Source organism: Periplaneta americana, chromosome 16 (genome assembly GCF_040183065.1).
Source record: "Periplaneta americana isolate PAMFEO1 chromosome 16, P.americana_PAMFEO1_priV1, whole genome shotgun sequence".
NCBI lineage: Eukaryota > Metazoa > Arthropoda > Insecta > Blattodea > Blattidae > Periplaneta > Periplaneta americana.
In genome coordinates, this window is record NC_091132.1 from 23,521,546 (window position 1) to 23,541,844 (window position 20,299).

At 35.2% G+C, this 20,299-nt stretch overlaps 2 protein-coding genes and 1 non-coding gene across 10 annotated transcripts in view; 2 read left to right on the plus strand and 1 right to left on the minus strand.

Annotated features, from left to right (window-relative positions):
• fry (Protein furry) overlaps positions 1-20,299 on the minus strand; it is a 719,047-nt gene that overhangs the window by 389,140 nt on the left and 309,608 nt on the right. The gene's annotated exons all lie outside the window — the stretch shown is intronic.
• Positions 1-20,299, plus strand: part of CNMaR (CNMamide Receptor) — a 97,935-nt gene that overhangs the window by 49,220 nt on the left and 28,416 nt on the right. For both annotated transcript variants that reach the window (XM_069813820.1, XM_069813818.1), the window contains exon 2: positions 1,520-1,712. In XM_069813820.1, coding sequence (XP_069669921.1) covers positions 1,520-1,712 — 193 coding nt within the window. The remainder of the gene's footprint in view (positions 1-1,519; positions 1,713-20,299) is intronic.
• Positions 11,199-11,271, plus strand: TRNAY-AUA (transfer RNA tyrosine (anticodon AUA)). Its single transcript has one exon. It is a non-coding gene; the product is annotated as a tRNA-Tyr (tRNA).

The following is a 20,299-nucleotide window of genomic DNA, read 5'->3' on the forward strand; positions in this document are numbered from 1 at the left end:
CTTATGGGTTTGTCGAGTAATTAATAATATACTGTTTTTGCATGTCTATCAAACGAAGACGACATTTAAACGTTTGCAAAACTAGGGTGTCAAGATAAACAGAATAAGTGTTAGATAAAACCAACAATAATTTATGCGCAACTTTTCCCTTGCTCAATCGTTTTGTCTAGTGATTAGTAATATCTCAAAGTAGCACGTTTATCGGGTGATACATTAAATGCATACAATATTAGCATGCCAGCAGAAAGAGGACAGGTGACTGATACTAACCAACACTTATTTAAAATTACCCTGTAATGTTTTACGTAGAACACGTCTTTTCACGCACCGAGTATGAAATTAAAAATGTTCTACAGAGACATCATTTTATTTTTACTTCAATTTTTATTGTACCTGAGTTTTTGAATGTACTTCACTCCCACCCCTCCTACTAATGAAGTTCAACCGTCCTCCACACAGATCCAAGACCGCATATACAGTCATAGTAGCCTTACGGTCATAGTAAACAGTACGTTCCAAAAATATGTTCGCGTTTTCCAGTGACGAAAGAGCTTTCAATATTGAATCATTTTCGCACAGGTACTGTCGTCCATTTGCCTACGTCGTATCCCGGTTTCCCCCACCAGCTTTTATTCACCAGCTAGTGGCTGGGCTGTCTTAACTCTTTTCTGAGAACATTAATTTCTGTTAGGAATTGGACATCTACGTAATATTATACAACTGTTTAAAATAACTTATATAAAAGGGCTTCGTTAAGTAATTAACTGTCACGTGATTTCCCCCCTTTCTACGCCCCTACGACATAACCACTTGGATGGACAGTAGATAGTATGTCTGAGTAATTTTATCTTTTCGGATCGGGGGGAAGTGAAGATTGAATTTACAGTGCTAAGATACTCTTTTATAGAGTAGGTACAGAATTATTTCAACATGAGTTACTAGTAGACTACGAAGGACGAAACTGATAATTGGAATTACGTACAATAGTCTATAGTGAGATAATATGCATATTATAACTGAAGCCTGTATCGAAATGAACGGCCACCATTTTAAAAAAATATGTTTAAATATCCATATTATGATTATTTTTCAATTTAACTTCATTCTCTATATTGTACGCTAATGTGCTGTAGACAGTATAATATACACTGCATAACGAATACGTCCGCTGGACAGCTCAGTTCGTGAGTAAAAAACACTCATTGTTAATACTGTACTGTATTTTGATTAAACAAAAACCTAATGGAAATTATCAAACTCAAAATCGCGATATTTCCTAGTTTACGTAAATGGTTGAACTACTTTTCTTCCCTCCTATACCTAGTAAAGTGATTTGTTTGTACATTACGCCAGTATCACCGAACTCCAGTCGTGGAAGGGGGTAGCAAACGGCGTTGACCCAAAGGTATAGCCTGGTTAATATTAAAAATTTTAGTAAAAATAAAATGATGTCCCTGTACAATACTTGGAGAAACCGGCCATAAGATTCGCTGCTTTAACCAATGTTCTTGTTCAACAGGGCTCAGAATCGAAGAGTCAACAGGAGAACCTGCCGATTCTGCAGCACGTGGCGCATGTGCTCTTCAACAGCAACTTCGGCATAAACTTCGTGCTGTACTGCGTGAGCGGACAGAACTTCCGACGAGCCTTCTGCTCCCTGTGTTGTTCCTGCACCAGATTACGTCGTCGCACAGACAGCTCCCAAGTCACCGGTGAGTTCCCTGCACTCCATTGTAAGCGCGACAGACCGGCGGTGCATTGTTCAAGAAACGTCAAGTCACGCAAACATACCCTCGCATACAAAAGCCAAAGGCTGCCGGAACATTAGGAGCACTGCAAAATATGTTTGCTTCAGTATTGACAAGCATAGCAGGAATTCCACATAGTCTGTTATGTCACGACCATATGGGCTATTCTATATGAAATCGATCAGTAAAAAACCTCGCATTTTTTATACTCTAATTTTTTCCCTACTTATACAAGGTACTGAGGGGAGTGCATTTTCCAAAATATACTATCGAAAGTCAAACGGTTTTCGTATTATTGAGCGACAAATTTAGCGTATTTTATAAAAACAAGCCTATTTCAGCGCTCAGAACTCTGGAACCATTTACTACAGAACATTGAACAAGAGCTCATCTTGAAGCTGACATTTGGTAGGTTATGTTAAGAAGTAATCCTTATTTTTATTGTACACAGAGAGACAGATAATCTGATTTTACTTGTTTTTAGGCTTTTTGATCATTTGTAAAAATGTAAAACAATATTGAGAAAAAAACCTTGCATTATTAAGAGGGATTCGGCATTATTTGCTTAGTGGTACGGCAATAAGTTTCGAGGGAATTAAATAAATTATTTTCACACGCCTAGACTTGAACGGCGCAATGGCCGAAAGCTGTAGATAAGCGAGCATTAGGCGTCATTTTGCTCTTGTGTTTATGAAAACTTGTGATAAAGCTAGCCCAGCCACGACTGCTAGAGGAAACATCACGTGTTTATGTCTCCTGGCCTTGCTTGTCTGGACTACCTCCCGTCTCGCAGTCAGCTGGTTAGTTCACGCGCGTACTATTTATTTTCTTTATTTGATATTTTCAATACTTTCTTATCAACGTACCACCAGTAAAAAATATGTGTTTATTTGTACTTTCAATGCGGAATCTAACCATATATTTTAAAAATATTTTTGCGTTGCCAAAGGCGTCGTAATGAAGAAAAATCTCAATTTCTCCATTTCCATAAAAAGTAAGAAAAACTGTTTACATGTCAATATAAACTATAATTTCTCAGCATTAAAATAAACCATGATTTTGACGATTGGGTGAAAGGGTTTCGGAGCCACAACAGTTTAAAGTTGCTAATTTTATGAAAATACGATAAATTTAAATATTATTAATTTAAACACTATTAAGTTCTGATGCCTCAAACTTTGCACAAAGCATTGTATCACAGTTGTCTACGCACAGAAAAAGTTTCATTGTATTTAAAAATTGCAAGGTCAATTTTCTCTATATTTCGGTCGATTTGAGATGGAATAGCCCATACGCATTATTTGCGTTCTGCTATTTTGTAATAGAATCTGTAATGTATAAGTTCACAGATGTCCCTAAGTTTGGAAAACTAGTTGTAAATATGTTATTTTCCTACTTCCACTGAACTAAATGTGTTTAATTTTACTTCCAAACTCATGGAATATTTAAGTTCACATATGATGAACATAAGAAGGAATACGAAAAAAAAAATGTACAAGTCTGGTGTACGACTAGTAAAGACTTCATGTATTCTCGTATCTTCGAAAATAAAATACATGTACTTGTTACACAGTACATAAAGATATCATTTACTTCAAGGATTTGGTCCACTGATGCATTCCGTCCTCTTATATCTTAACCTATATTGGACATTCACAAACACTGGAAATCCATGATCGTGCGGGGAAGCATCATGGTTTATAACAACACGCAATAATCACAAGGTAAATAACACACGATCTGTTTCTACAATTAAAAATGAAAGAGGAACACGAATTCTAATAAATATGCAAAGGTGTAAAGTCAAATGTACTATAGTAAATTCACATCCTCAATTTCTATTCTTAAAATTCAGACGTCGACAAATGTTTACCACTTTCTTGCGACGAATACTGTTGTCTTGAGTTCAAGCTCACACAATACAATAAACAATTAGTAAACCTAGTGTTTGCGACTCTATCAATTTTAAGTGTACCGATTTAGTTTCATATTAATTTCTACACCAATTTAAACATGCTTATAATTGTCAAATTACATTGCATTTATTCAGCATATTGCACTGAAATGCATATTTGGCCAACATAGATATTAGCACACACTTAATACGTAATAAAAGAAACTTTTATAATATATTTCGTACTTTCTTTATTAAGTAAACTTATTCAGTAATTCATACCAGCTGGTGTTTTTTTGGAGAATTATTAAATATTTTTTCGACATTAATTATTTCAGACATTATTGTCCATTTCTTTCGCTGCAATTCAAGCCCACATTCGTTAGGCCTATTGCTATCAACAAAAAAAGAACCACGAACCACAATAACTGAATTTGTCATAGGCCTACTGAAATACTTGCTGGTTCTCGTGAGTTCTTGCAGACTCAGAATTTGTGCAAAGATGAAGTTCAGTGGCTACGTCTACTTGTTATGGCCCAAATGTTTTCCTGAAAAATCTTTGGACGATGTTATCTTTTTTCATTATTTCAATGGCGGATATTTGACTTACATCATTTACAAAAGCATCCCCATCTAGGCGTAACGCATCATAACCATACTGTTGTCTTCGGTGCACCATGAGAGGAAATCTACCTATATAATTTCAAATGATGATTACTGGAGTAATACAATTTTGGAATGCCGGTAAGGGGAAACGATACTACGCCGCGAAAACCTACAGCCCAGCACATTGTTGTCAACAACAAATTCCACTTGGGGTCCTTGGAGATTCGAACTCAACTCTATTGAAAAATATAAATTAACATTTCAAGAATCAACAGAAGTTACTACAACTGAAGAACTATTTTCAACATCATGAGCGAGTTGATGTTAGAAAGAGAAATGACTTATCGAAAGAGTATATTTTTAACGTTTCTATTAAGAAACATACAGCTACATTGCTCAAATTAAGATAATTCTAAATTTCGAAATGTATCACTATTATGCAAGGCATTCCTGAACGGGTGTAATCGAATATTGCATAATCGATCATTATACTTGAGAAAGACGAAGATGAACGTAACTTTTTCTTAAGTAATGAATTCCCTATTGATATAATTTTCTGGCTTCGGAACTTGAAAGGAACTATTAGAAGAAAAGAAACAGATTTTTTCCGGATTTTATACCGTAATAGATCTAGAGGGAATTACTCTAACGAGAAAATTTAATAACTCGACTACAAACAAAAGTTTTCGTTCCTTCCTGGAGCATGGAAGCACCCTACTTCAGGTCAAATGTCTCGGGCTCCCAAGAAATTATATTATGGTTCACTCTACTGAAATTACCTTCTGCTACTTGACCAGTAGATCACAGAATCAAGTTCAATTCCTATAACATTTCTTTGAATAAGATCGATGGTGATTATTTACTATCAAAAGGGGTGAGAGGACACAATTTATACAAGCAACAAAAGTTGATGATAATAGTGATCAATTTTATAATAAATAAATTAAGGTCGATAATAACAAAATCGATTGCGAATTGCCATTTAGAGCGATTTGTACTTCACAATTAATATGAATCAAACGACAACTGCTTTCTCGAGAAATTCTGACACAACAGCTCGATATGATTGAATACTTCCGGGTAGACTACGGTTTCCGAGGATAAAGCGCCTGATACGTGAACCCCAACACGTTAACACCGTGCTCAAAAACAAGGACAATCGCTACAATATGATTGGAACGCAGAGTAAGAAAGTGATCTGACCTACAACTGAAGTCGTAACTGTTACATCTCATTACCAGGCTTCGAAAAGCCTACTAATAAACTGTCTAACAGTATTTCAGTGAAGTAAAGAAGACTTGTGAGATCTGTACGGTATAAAGAAGCAGCGGTCACTACACATCTGCTTCTACGTAGGTAGTAATTGGTCCTCTCTTCACACTTCCATTTCATCATTAGCCCAGACATTCGTTTTTTTTTTTTTTTTGGTTAAAATAGTTCTTTCAAGCTGAAGCTGCCTTTCCATTAATGACAAGAATTGAAGTCGCAAAGAAGCAATTCGAATCTCAGGTTCGAGACCCGGTAACTAATAGATCGCATTGCTGAGAGGCAACCAAGGAGTGAGGAAGTCAAGCTATTGGATAAGTGCTTAGAGCTGGTTGAAGAAACTAAATTATTGGCTAAATTCTTAGAGATTGTGAATAAAAAGAAACTGAGCTATAAATAGTAAGGCCTAATATGATTACCAGCATGAAGGAACTGAATTACTGCGAAACGCATAAAAGTCATGACAAAATTTGTATCAACTTCGTGACAGCCTTTTCCTTTTAATTTAATATAAACTGAATTTATACCCATCAACGTATACGCGTAATTCACTGTCTTGATAAAAGTCACATAAAATGCTGGTGTAGGTTAGTTCACTTTCTCACTGAAACACTCAAAACTGTATGGTTACAACTTGATCTTACACGCTACATAACCCCTGCACTAATGTGTGTCGTAAACAGCCAGACACATCAAACGTGGCAATATACGCCATATCGCAATTCCAGTCTGACAGTACGGAAGTTCGTCAGATGTTCAAGTACAGTAAACAAATCGAAAGTTATTCACTGCTTACCATCCACAATGCTTCATTCTACTTCGAAATTACTGCCTTTCTCTCAATTAAATAACGGTTAAAATCCAATCTAAACTTCATTAAAATTCGTCGGCAAAATAAATCTAAACTTCAATATACACATTTTGTTAACTTAGTGTGTATTATTATTAAATTTTTCACTGCATCCACCCGCTACTTAATAACAGACTCGCTGTAATCTTCTTTCATATCAATCTCCTACTCGAGTTTCATTACTTCTTCGTTCCCTATCCCGGTCTTCCTATCCTCTTCCTTTTCGTCTTCATGTTTTCCTTCATTTTACGTAAATTCTAACGCACCAGCTAACCCACCCCCACTCTGTTTGCTTAAACAAGTGCATCAGTAAGATTTAGAGGGATGAGTTCACTCAGAAGATAAAGAGGCTGCGGAATTTAAGGGTGTGGGTTGCCGGCGTATGATGGTGAAGAAGAACACCTTTGCCTTAAACCATATTTTATCAACAATAATAGCACAAGTGCTGATAGTTTTCTGATAATTTCATTGAGCTTAACGAATGTTAGTCACAAAAAGAGGTCGAAGGTCGAAAAATAATACATTATCTCATGATAAGGAAAATTAGTTTAAAGCGAAGTGAAATTATTAGGGACAATTATCACCACGGGTGGTATTCGGGTAGAAAACACGAAAGCGAAAAATTAATCTTACTGAACGAGTGCATTCCATTATTTTTATGTGAAGGCAAGGGCTATAAATTACATTGATAAAATACAAACCTTGGCCTGCTTGCAATAAAATAAGTGTGAGATAAATATATACAAAGCTTTATTGTGAAATACGTAAGTTATTATGAATATTTTATTTTGAATCATCATCATCTACATCAAGGCTTAGGCCTCCCAGGCCTGTTCCGACTCAAGAGAATTGGCCCTTCATGTAGTAACTGGTCGTCCTTGTCCTACTGGTGTGTAGTTAAAAAGTACTTTGGGAATTCTATCATCTGTCATTCTGAGTAAGTGTTCGTACCAAATTTCGTCTCTGCACTTCTATTTTGTCAGTCAATTTTAAAAATATTGAATTGTTCTCTTATCTATGTAGGCCTATTTATTTTCTGGTCTATAAGAGTACAGCCCCTAATTGGTCCAGGAATCTCATCTCTGATGCTTCTATCTTCTTCTTATCTGTTGGAGTCAGAGTACAATTTTCACTCTCATGCATTATCATGGGAACGGCCATAACCTTATAAAACTTAAATTGGATATCTTGTCGTGTTTAGCTTGGTAGGTTTCTTCTTATAGTTCCATACATTCTTTGAAACTTCTGAAATTTTATATTTTTATCTTCCTTTTAGCAGTATGATATATTAAAGCCTAAATAACTGAAGGATTTTACTTGCTCAATCCTACTTTTTTTTTATAAATAAGTATTTTACATCTAGTTGATTTCTCTCCAGAAATGCCATTAACTTTTATTTTTGTACATGAAATGTTAAGGTTATATTATTTAGTTGCTTTTTCTAATTGATATGCAGCTCTTTGGAGATTATCTTCTGATGTACTAAGAACAGCCTGATCATCAACAAATAAATGGTATTTAGAACTGTATTATTTTTTTTAATCTTCGACTACAACATCTTGTCAGTTCCAAACAGCATGATCAATATAAATGTCAAACAATACTGGAGACAAGGGACATCTTTGTCTAACACCTTGGTTCGCTTTTTTGTAGTATTGGTAACCGCAGTTCCTCTGTCAATACTTATTCTTGTGTTCGAATATAGGTTTTGTATTACTTTCAAAATGTGTTTTGGATATCCACCCATTTCCATTACATTCCATAATTTTTTCGATTGATCCTATAAAAAGCCTTTACATAATTACAAACAATACAAATGTTTGGAAGATTATTTTTTCTTCTTTTTTCCACTAGTTGTTGCATCACAAATATACCGTCAGAGCAGGAACGCACCTTCCCTAAAAATATATTCACTAATTGGGCTGATTCTGCGAGTATTTTGAAAATTATATAACACTTCATTTTGAAGTAGGAATTATTTGCATTTTAAAATTATAGATTATGCATTTTATTAGTAATTAATAGAATAATTGTTATAATTCATGACAGTTTCATACTGACCTTGTGTGAATGATTTAAGGGTTTGATTACCACCATTGCCATTAAACTTTACATCGTGATGGAATAAAACAATTGAACTCATTTCAAAAAATATTTATATTACTTTCGAACAGCATAAAGGATCAATGTAGTTGGTTAAGTAAGCATCACTACTAATCTTAATGACTGGCTGAAAAATAAATGTATGTATGTATGTATGTAGGCTATGTATACAATATCTACATCTATTAGCACTGCAAAAGAGTAAATACCCGGCAGAAGTGGTAACTAATTACACTTATAATTATTACAATTCATAATAATATTAATAATAATAATAATAAAAATAATAATAATAATAATAATAATACTTACTTACAAATGGCTTTTAAGGAACCCGAAGGTTCATTGCCGCCCTCACATAAGCCCGCCATCGGTTCCTATCCTGTGCAAGATTAATCCAGTCTCTATCACCACACCCCACCTCCCTCAAATCCATTTTAATATTATCCTCCCATCTACGTCTCGGCCTCCCTAAAGGTCTTTTTCCCTCCGGTCTCCCAATAATAATAATAATAATAATAATAATAATAATAATAATAATAATAATAATAATAATAATAATAATAATATAACCAACGGATACGAAAACCTAAATTAAAAGAAGCATCTTAAATAAAGAGGGCATCCTAAATTTAAGTAGCCTAAGCATTATTTAAAACAAACTTAATATGATACAAATACGAAAAACATTCGTATAAATGTATAAATTAGGTGGAATCAAAACATAACAACACAATAATAATAATAATAATAATAATAATAATAATAATAATAATAGTAATTACTGTGTTCTTTGACGCATTATTTTACATACCAAACAGAAGCTCTAAATTTAATTTACCAGATTGCATAAAACTGAAACCATAGCAGACATACAATTTAGCAAATGAAGCATTTTGTGAAATTGTAATTTCGAGCATCGGTGCCAATGAAAGAGCCCGCTTAAATTATTCACAGATGGGTCTCATTAGAGACTTTCATAGCTTCCGCGATCTCTTATTAAATCTTGGTTTGAGCTTGAGAACATAAACGATGTAAGAAATCTGAACAATTCCTTCAAGGCCTTACATAGCAGGCTGGATCAGACATTAACTGCGGTGCTCTAGATGTAGTGAGATTATGCATAAATGCATTAATAATACTCCACCATAAACTGAGGAGGCGGCCCAGATCATCATGCTATTCACCCTCCGGCAATTTCTGTCGAATTGTGACGTCAGCTGTACTAGACATCATCTTGGCTCTGATTTCCCTCTTATTTAAAGGGATCGCGCCGCTACGGAATTCCAACTGTTCGCCGCCTACAAAGGCCCTTTGTGAAAAACGCTTTCAGGGCGATTGAACAAAACCCAATGTTGGTTCGTTGACACGAGACCGGTTATCAAAGCGGCAATTCTAATTCCTTATTTGTTCCATGCAAAGTACCGGTACTGTAATCTACGAACTCGTATATCGCGTATCATAAGACGCAGTATCTTCATTTCCTTCTACAGTAATGGTTATGCCGTTAGACAATTGTGGACAAAGGTAAGAATTATCACAAATTATGACAGGAATTGTCCTCGAAAAATTCTGTTGGAACAGGGTCTCTACATAATATGATCTGAGGACGTACACCTGCGTTGACGTCAATTTTATACTACTTACTATTTACCAAAAAACAATAAAACTTCTAATTTACTAAATATGTTATTAATTGGTCCAACAGAATACTATTTATTTATTTAACCTGGTAGAGATAAGGCCATCAGACCTTCTCTTCCCCTCTACCAGGGGATTACAACTACAATATAAAGAATACAATTACAATTATAATTACAATTAATATTGAATTTACAAACACAATAAAATACAAAGTACTAAAAGAATTAACAGACTAATAAGAACTAGACAGTTCATTGTAAAAATTAAGAAGAGCGAAAAAAAATTTTTTATTAACTAAGTAAAAATTAAACCTACTCTACGCAGTAAGAAAATGCTTAATAAGTTTGCTTTTGAACGCTACTAAATTCCGACAGTCTCTGATGTCACTGGGTAGGGTATTCCACAAGCGCGAAAGCGAGATTGTGTATGATGATGAATACGATGAAGTCTTATGTGTTTGTATAGCTAGTATGCGGCTATTTTGCGTGCGTGTGAAGAGATTATGATATGATGACAGGTAATTGAAACGGGAGGCAAGGTAGGTAGGTGTAGAGGTGTGAAGGACTTGGAAAAGGAGAACAAGAGAATGAAAATTTCTACGTTCGTTAAGCCGTAGCCAGTTTAGAGTTTGGAAGGATGGGGTAATGTGGTCAGCGCGACGGACATCGCAGACGAAGCGAACACAAGAATTATGAACACGTAATCTTTGCGACTGGTTGACATTGAGGTCGGTCAGTAGAGAATCACAATAATCGAAGTGGGGGATTACTAGTGTTTCCACTAGTATTTTCTTGAGTGATATCTGTTATAGTGACAATATTTGAGGAGAAAAATTCGCTCTGGCGCCGGGGAACGAACTCGGGTCCTTGGTTCTACGTACCAAGCGCTCTGACCGCTGAGCTAAGCCGAATTCAATTCACAGCACTTAACTGCGGAATCCCGGCCATTAGTCACTCAGCTGAGTGCGCTCATTGTATAGTGGTAGTTGACTTGAAATATAAACGTCAACGTATATACTCACCTTGGAGTCAGGCCACAAAAAGGAAACACTGTAGGAGGAGAGTTCGGTCCGGTGCTGTGGATTGAATTCGGCGTAGCTCAGTGGTCAGAGCGCTTGGTACATAGAACCAAGGACCCGGGTTCGATCCCCGGCGTCGGAGCGAATTTTTCTCCTCAAATATTAACAAAACCCCTTTTATGCGTTTCACACTTATACGTTTTTGGAGTCCCTGCAAAATCCTATACTTTCCATTCTAATTTATTTTGCTTGTAAGTTTTTCGTTCATACAGAACATACGTTCTAAATCAATTTTGTTCGAAATTAAGTTTCCAGTGATAAGAAAACATAGCACGTATTCATTGCTAAGACGCGGTCCACTTTGAAATTCGTGGAAATTTCATTGAACAAATAATGGAAGAGATATCACTTATCACAATTGGAGGGCATAGTTTATTCCTTACAAACAAGCAGTCCAAAAATCCAAAATAACATAATTTTTTAATAATTATTTATTAAAGATAAAAATAAAGGTCGCATGAGAAGACTACGGTAAGTCAATTTCGAAAAATTTTCTGGACTGGCGTTTGAAATGTAATATATCAGCCAGCTTTGGTTCTAAGCAGCTAAAATTTTTTACAATTAATCATCTTAGATCTTTCAAGAATATGTGTTACCTTAACTGTGAAGTTATAATTTTCTCTTGTGAAAATTGTAGTAAACTGACTTCACTCGTTCTCCTCATATATAATTAGTCTTTCAGATATTATTAAATGTCATTTCAGTTACGTTTTTACGCGTTTTTATTCTTTATACCCCAGAAAAACGTATGAATGAAGTTTTACTGTATATCGATCTCCAAGTTACCATTTGCATAATTTAAAATAGGTGAAGCCTTAATAAAATAAAATGATCGAAACACTATAGTTAACATTATAAGAATTCATTTAGAAACGTGCATGGTAACAGACCAGTGATGCATGTCGTATTTAACAACACTGCATTAAGCACGGTTATATAGCGTGGGTGAAATTGATGATAGTTTGGAGAAGTAAGTTCGAGGATTCCCATGGGATTACCTCGTATTCGCCTTACAGTTTGAGGAAAGTTCGAGACAAACCAAATCAGATAATCAGCTCAAACGGGATTAGAACCCATGCCCGTGCATTGTATGCATTACAAGACCAACTCGATACCGTTAAGCTATGTTTTCAACAACAGTATAACAACATGCTAGAATTTATACCTCTCCTGAGTCGACGAATAGCAATCAAAATTCTGCATCACTGATTTTCGCTATAAAGTTTCCTCCCCCCAATCCACATCAAAATGATTAACTCCTCACCGCAAGCACCTCGTAAGCTAGTCACTATCCTCGTAATAGTACGATCCTTACAATGTAGTGAACCTTGACAACACTCTACACACTAGTAAGCTTCGGAAGTTGGCTACGATAAACGTTTAGAACTACTACAGTATAGGAGACAAGACCTGTCCTGTGACCGTATCATGTGCCGTGGCTATACCACAGTCTAGTATATACAGCCACGAAGCTCAATATGTAATAAATATGCATCCATAGATAGTTGCTAACCACTAGGATCGCTACTATCGCCTTATTACAGACAATGCGAAATAGTATCTGTACAGTCTTTTGTTCCTAGCAACCTCATCAAGATCTCATTATAACAATTTACTCATTATACCCTACCACAAGACATCTTTATATTCTTCATCCTATACAGTTTCAGTTGCTAGAAATGGGAACTCGCTTCCGAGTGATATAAGGGGTTGTTGGACAATAGCTTCATTTAGGTCAAAATTACATAAATTCTTACTTAACAGATGAATTGCTGATTAATATTTGTTACTTATAATGAAACTAACATCTGTCCATTCTTATCATTATTATCATTAATTTTTCTAAATAGATTTACAAAACCTCTAATGGCAATTACATTAATATTGTCATTATAGAAACAGAAATATATATATTCTCCCTGTAACATAGTCCTAGTAAGCTTATATTAAATTAATTTTCATCATTTTACTAGCTATCTCGAATATTAAATTAATTATAATTCATTGAATTAAATTAGCTCATAATTTAAGTTACTACTTTACCTTATAGATTTATCTAAATTTAAATAAATGTGTAGTGAAGATTATTGCTGGAGAACCTTTTAAGTGTAGTGAAAATATTTGTAATTTAAATTTATGTATTGTATTGATTAAGGCTGGTTGAGTGGAAGAGAAGGCCTTATGGCCTTAACTCTGCCAGCGAAAATAAGACATTATTATTATTATTATTATTATTATTATTATTATTATTATTATTATTATTATTATTATTATTATCAACTCGAGCTTCGTGACTGTATATATACTACACTGTGGCTATACCATCAATGAGCATGGAGGGGGAAGACAGGTTTTAGTGTGAGATGAACTTCCGTGTCTGTAGATTCGTATAATATTAACCATCATGAAACAAACTATCTTTCTGATAGCTCATTCTTTCCCCTATCGCACAGCTCAGATGCAAAGTTTCGCCTGATCATCTATACAAGTATAGCAGCAGGGTGCTGAGAGTATGAGATACGTCATTACATTACGAACAATAACAGAAATACAGATAAAAAAACTATAACTATACCATCATGTGTTGATTAGTATACTTTACTACAAAGGCCTTGAATTAGTAATTATACACAAGACTGAACGAAATATTTGCAGATATCATTTCACACACAGTAACTCTCTGAAAAATATGTAATTTCCTTGTGACGAATTCGAAACTGTTAGCGTTTCTATACTTTAATCGTTAGAAAAAGGTTTCAGATTATTTTCACGTGTCTTTCTTCTACATAGCCTCTTCAAGGGAAGGCCTTTTGTTGCCTTTATTTCTAATTAACACATTTTATAAATCAAATTCTTACTATCTGTCTACAAACATTTTTTCCCAAAGACTTTTATAGAGTCATACAAAGTATTTTCTTCCTTCATCTTCGGCAAATTCAAGAATATCGCATGTACATCATATTCTCAAAAAAAAAAAAAAACTCGGCTCTCTTTTGATCTTACTATGAAGGGTAGGCTATATGTAAAAGTGATGTGAGGTAGACTATAAAAGGAACGACAAAGCTTGCATACGTTCTAGGCCTGTTATTCGAGAAAATGTGGTAATACACATGTACAATGTCATAAATCAACTATGCTTCCAATCTACACTAGACTTGCCTATTACTGTGATTCATGAAATGTATGTAAACATTTATTAGATATTTCACATTATCCAGAAACCGACCCTTTAATTGAAATGAATTTCGGGAGTGACGCACTAGATCAAGAACTCAGACATTTCAAGGTTTACTGCGTTAACCCTGAAGCTAGCTGCATTTCCAAACACCAATGTTCACTGCGTACCCAGGTTTCGAGCAGACAACCTCATTCATCCCTAGGCCAGCCCCCTTCGTACATCGTCAGTCGGCGTTCGGGGAATGCTATGGAATGATGACGAAATGGAGAAATGTTGACGGAATTATGTAGATGCCTATTAATGTGAAATGGGAGATCCCAGAGAAAAACCCCACTGCGACATTGTTCGCCACAAGTATCATATGGATTTTCGGATTGCCTACGTATCAGGCTGAAGGTCTAATCACTCAGCCATTAATAACTAAATAATCGAAGCGTATTTTACCAAAGATAGGTGACAACTTAAGTACCGTAGTTGAGTGTGAAATTTACCTTTACTTTATTGTTAATGGTGATGCATTTTCTCATTCGGGAGTGCTCAAATTTAGCTTCATAAAATAGGAAGTACAAAATAGTAGTCTTTATGGTTTCTTTTATAAAGTTTGAGTAACTCTGATCCACTAATTCGACTAACGATGCGTCAGTTGACACAAAAACTGTAACTGCCTTACGTACAATTCGTGTGCTATAAAATGTGAAGCAGGAGGAAGATATTTTCGATCTGAAAGCACTTCAACCAGTTTACAGATCATCTAACCTCAATAGCTAACTGCGAACCTGTATCCTATCTGGTAACAATACTAAATGTAAAGTAACATGGCGTAAAGCAGTGGTTCCTTCAACTCTTCCTTTTGAATTCTGGGAACGATGTTTCACCGGGCGTGTTTATTTATTAAACACTTCTCACATAACAGTGCAGCATCTATATTTAAAGACATTATTCCACACAATTCACTCGCGAAACCTTGCACATACAGATGGTTATGATTCTGAGATTGAAACAGACCTGCACGCTGTAAACACACTCCCACGCCAAAGTCTGCCAACTACTTATTGCAGTGTCAAAATATTGCTACAACTTGCCGTTCCTCAAATGAATAGCACTTATTAAAACAACCAGACTGCTTGCCACTATGGGTGTCAGTGGCGGTCCACCACCGCCTCAAACTCACATTCATACATTTTTGAGACTTCGCGATTCACAACGGCCTTGTAAGGTCGTTTAGTCTGGAGTTGAAGTTCATTTCTCGGTTGGAGACATGAGACACAAGACAGATTCTATCTGTTCTTACAGCCAAAGTCAACGTTCTTTGACGTGTTCTAAATCTATGGCACGGTACCTTCTGTCCTGTCAATGTCAATGGGGGAGGGATCAGCCCTTACACTACGAGTGACGCTCGTGTAAATTCGCCCTAGAGTACCAAGCAAATATGCGAAAGCCAAGGTTCAGAGTTCAAAGGGCTTTAATTTGGAAATATTCCTAAATTTATGTGGACAAGAAGATGTAGGTCCATGAGCTATATCGTCTAACAACTTAGGAAAACCACGGAAATCCAAAGAAAGGAGGAGTTGTCTCAGATTAAGAGACTAGCCAATTGGTTATGAGATGGCTCTAATATAATATGGCGCAATCGGCTCTGAGCGATCATGTTGGGAAGGGTGAGTGTTATTGTTGCAATAGTCCGAGTTGTACCTATATAAGATGAGCTGGGGATGGGTCCTGATTCTGAGACTCGATCAGGCAACAGCAGCTTGTTGCTTGACAGGTTGCTCCAATCCTGTATTACAGGTCGCCAGAGACCGAGTTCAGCTCCGTCAGCTCAAATTGGATGAGTGAAAGAACGAAGGCAGGAATTCGCGGGCGGCTGGTTCTGGCTTACGATGGGCTGGGGATGGGACCTGATCAGAGCCTAGAAGAAGCAATGAGTGCTTGTCGCTTCTCAATTCACTCCCGACGCTGTATTCCAAGCCACTAGTAACCAAGTTCAGCTCAGTCACCCCAAATTGGAAAGGTATATGGTTATTTAAATCTGGCTTAAGATGAGTTGGGGGATCAACACATTATCATTGGAACTAACGCAAGCATGAATAATGCCTGAAAACTTAGGGCATTATTTTCATATAAATATAAAAATAGAATATGATTCCTAAATTGAATTATCATAAAATTATCACAGTATCAACATAATCACCCTTATCTATATGTAGGGCTAGGGTTTTGATGACCTATAAATCATGAAAAAATGTCCTAAAACAAAGCATTTATGACCTAAAAAATCTTTCAAAAATGCCCTTAAAATGCCCTAAAAATTGAGCTTACTTAATTGTCTTAGTAAGAATAGAGGTTTTGTACTACTTAATATTTAGACTAGTAATTAAATTAAATTACAGTACCAACATTTAAATTTATTTAATTTTAAATATTTTTTTCTAAGTAGTACACTTTAATAAATTATTTTACCTCGTGTAGTTTCCATGTAGTCCACCACAAGGCCACTCTTATCCGGAATTAGCAGGTATAGAGGAGTCTGTATTGAAGGGGTGGTTTGATTGACCCGTTACATGAGGTGTACTACGTTAAAATGGCAATATATGTGTAGAAAAACGATTAAAATATTATACAAAATAATGGGTATTAATGGACAAAATATGTAGAGAAAATATCAAAGGATATAAACATTATTTTACATTAATAATGGGGATTTATGGCCAAAATTAAATGAAAATGCCTAAAAAAGACCGAATAAAACAAAAAAATGCCCTTATGAGCCGAAACAGGCAAAAAATGCAAAAATAAATGCCCTAACAAATACGTCTTAAAACACTCAGTTTATCACATAACATATAAATACTAAAGCAGCTATATTTCTGGCTTACTAGAAAAAAGATGCAATTTCATCAAAATCCTAGCCCTATTCATATATGTATGTCTTAGTTCAATCTTTCATATCAGTCTTATTCCGTTAACATAACAAGATGTTTTATTTTATTAACTAAAATAGGTTCGTACCCAGATACCTAATCACTCTCACGTATCTGTGTGAGAACAAGTATTTTATTAGTTAATGTTTCCTTGTATTCATTATGCTGATAAATGGGTAATGCATAATAATAGAACCAGTATTAGAAAACATAAGAGAACTGAGTTCTATATTTTATAAGACATATAATACATTAGTAGAAAATTCCCTCGATCGGAATCCATTTAACACTTCATGTACATGACAGGACACGAGCCGTCACTGCAAAGATGACGGTTATAGCTTGGTGTGAGAAATACAAGGCATTTAAAATTTGTTTTGCTCTTGCTGGAGATTGCTCTGTCCGTGTGCAGTTCCTCTTTATAGTCGTGCGCAGTTTACGAAGATGGCTTTAAAACCATTCAAGATGAAGAGGATGAGTGTTCGTCCATAAAAAACAAAATATCCGCTACTGACTTGCAGTAAAAATATCAAGTGACGATGTGGTAGAGTGTAACTATGATGAAATCCAATTATGTGGTCATAAAACATTTCAAAAACAAATTTGTGAGTTTCGCATAAACTTTAACCAAGTTCATAATTCCTTTCCATTTCGGTTTTAAATAGAGCTGAACACAACTTGAAGATGACACTAGTGTTTTTATACATTTCCATGTATAAGTTAAACGGTTTTACACGAAGGTTTGAAGTATACGTCATGGCAAACTCCTTTCGGTTGTAAAACCGTAACAAATATCTAAATAGGATTAGGAATAATATTAGTTGCGAAGGTCAATTTTATTATCTAAGAAATGTATTATGGTTAGTGATTTTGGTAACAAATAATTTTGGAAAAGCAAATCTAAGAATATAATATGAAGTGCTATAGCCTATCAGTAAATATATCACTAGGCAATTGATTTCCGAAATTGTAACCAATATACAGTACACCTACTGTATTTCTTGTTTTTAAACACCCACTTTCAGAACTGAAGCTGTACAAAAATCAAAACTGCGAAAGTTTCAGGAGAGTCAGCTATTAAAACAGTGCTTTGCAAATCTTTATACATTTATCTAGGTTGAACATTTCATAATGTTACAAATCTTTCGATACAAAGAAAACATGCAGTTGGTGTACTGAATTAGTTTGCGTACTAATCACGACTGAAATAAAATCAATAGAATCCAATACCTAAATTTAGCTATTGTATAAGACATGCAGATACAAGTATCTTTAACAAGTAAAAGGGACTTCACAGATCCCATATCACTGCGTGAATAGCCTGTATTTAGTTTTGCTGTGTTGTATTTCATCCTTCAATATTTTTACTGTATTTCATTTTTGGTTATTAAGGATATGATTGAGGTTTACTTTTGTAAACAAAATATATTTTACATCTTGATTACACAACTTTTAACACTATATCCTTTCGGTGCTGGATCCCGGACTCATTTCACCGTCATTACCACCTTCATCTCATTCAGACGCTAAATAACCTAAGATGTTGATAAAGCGTCGTAAAATAACCTACTAAAACACTATATCACTTCGGAATATGAATTACATATACGCTTTCACGTGTTAATTATAGATTGACAAATGGAACTGAAACCCTGACCGAGTTACTACGTCAGCGCTGACTGTTTTGGGGAGGAGCAAGTGAGAAAACATGGGGGGGGAGGAAGGGAGAGAGCACTATGCACTATGTACTTGCAGGTCTACTCACAGTTTGTCAAACCTGCTAACAAAAGCATTAAAAGGTTGACTAGTTCCCTGCAATGCTAGCATAATGGAACCTTCCTAGCCGACAGTCGAGGCAAAAATGAAGAATCCGTTATTGTGGTAATATTGGAGAGTGGTTCTTCTATTGGTCGCGATGCCCACACACACCCCTCAGATATTTACGTGGTGATTGGTGACTGAATGACGAGGAGCGAGGGAGAGAGAAGAAAGAAAGAGAGAGATTCCAGAAGTTGGCGTGTTTTACGGGGTTTCACTTGAAGTTGTCAAACTATAACTAGGTTACCTTGTGTTACCAATTCTGATGATGGCCCACCGGCAACAAGGTAACCCAGTTAATTAACACGTGAAAGCATATATATACTTTATATTCCGAAAATATATTTATTCACTTGTAAGTACATTACGCAACACTCGGCACACGGCACCACGCGTACGCTTTGGCATTTGCATTGCACTTCGTGTTACGCTAAAATTGTTATATTTTCTCATTAACTGTACGTCCAATAAAGACATAGTCACGACAAAAGTATCCAACTTCAATAACGAAATACTGAAATATGTCCATGGAATCATTCAATGATGATATTCTAGACAGATATAGCATATAAAACATTTTACATGCTTATACTTCCAATTTTCTTTTTCTTGATTAGTTCTGAGATCTCACAACAATAATTTTCAATTGAATGGTCCACGAAAAGAACATGCTAAGTCACTTTTCTTACATTTTACAGGGGAGCATTTCTTAACTTTAATACACTGATAAGACATCCTTAGTTTACATCTCATTTAGTTTAAGTTACCATGTTACTATACAGGCTTTTAACCATTATGATTATGATAGTTCACTTTATGAGCTAGAAGATGGAACCAAAAAACAAAAATAAATAAAAATGACTTAGTATCTCCTTTCCGTGGACCCTTCAATTGTGTTAATTTCATAGAGAGAATATCACCGAAATGATAGCAGTCCAAATCTTGGATTTAAAATATCGGCATCCTAATCAATTCAAATGAACAAAAAAGAAAATGTAAATTAATTTTAAAAAATACATAATGAAATTTAAAAAAAAAGAATATTCTTCGGTGGCTATCAAAACGATAAAAATTTATTGAAAATTAATAATATACATTGAATATTATAAAGATGAATAGAGATGGTGACTGATGATGTTCAGTGAAGATTTTAAAATGGTTGATGCAATTGTCTGAAGAGTCTTTTCAGCAAC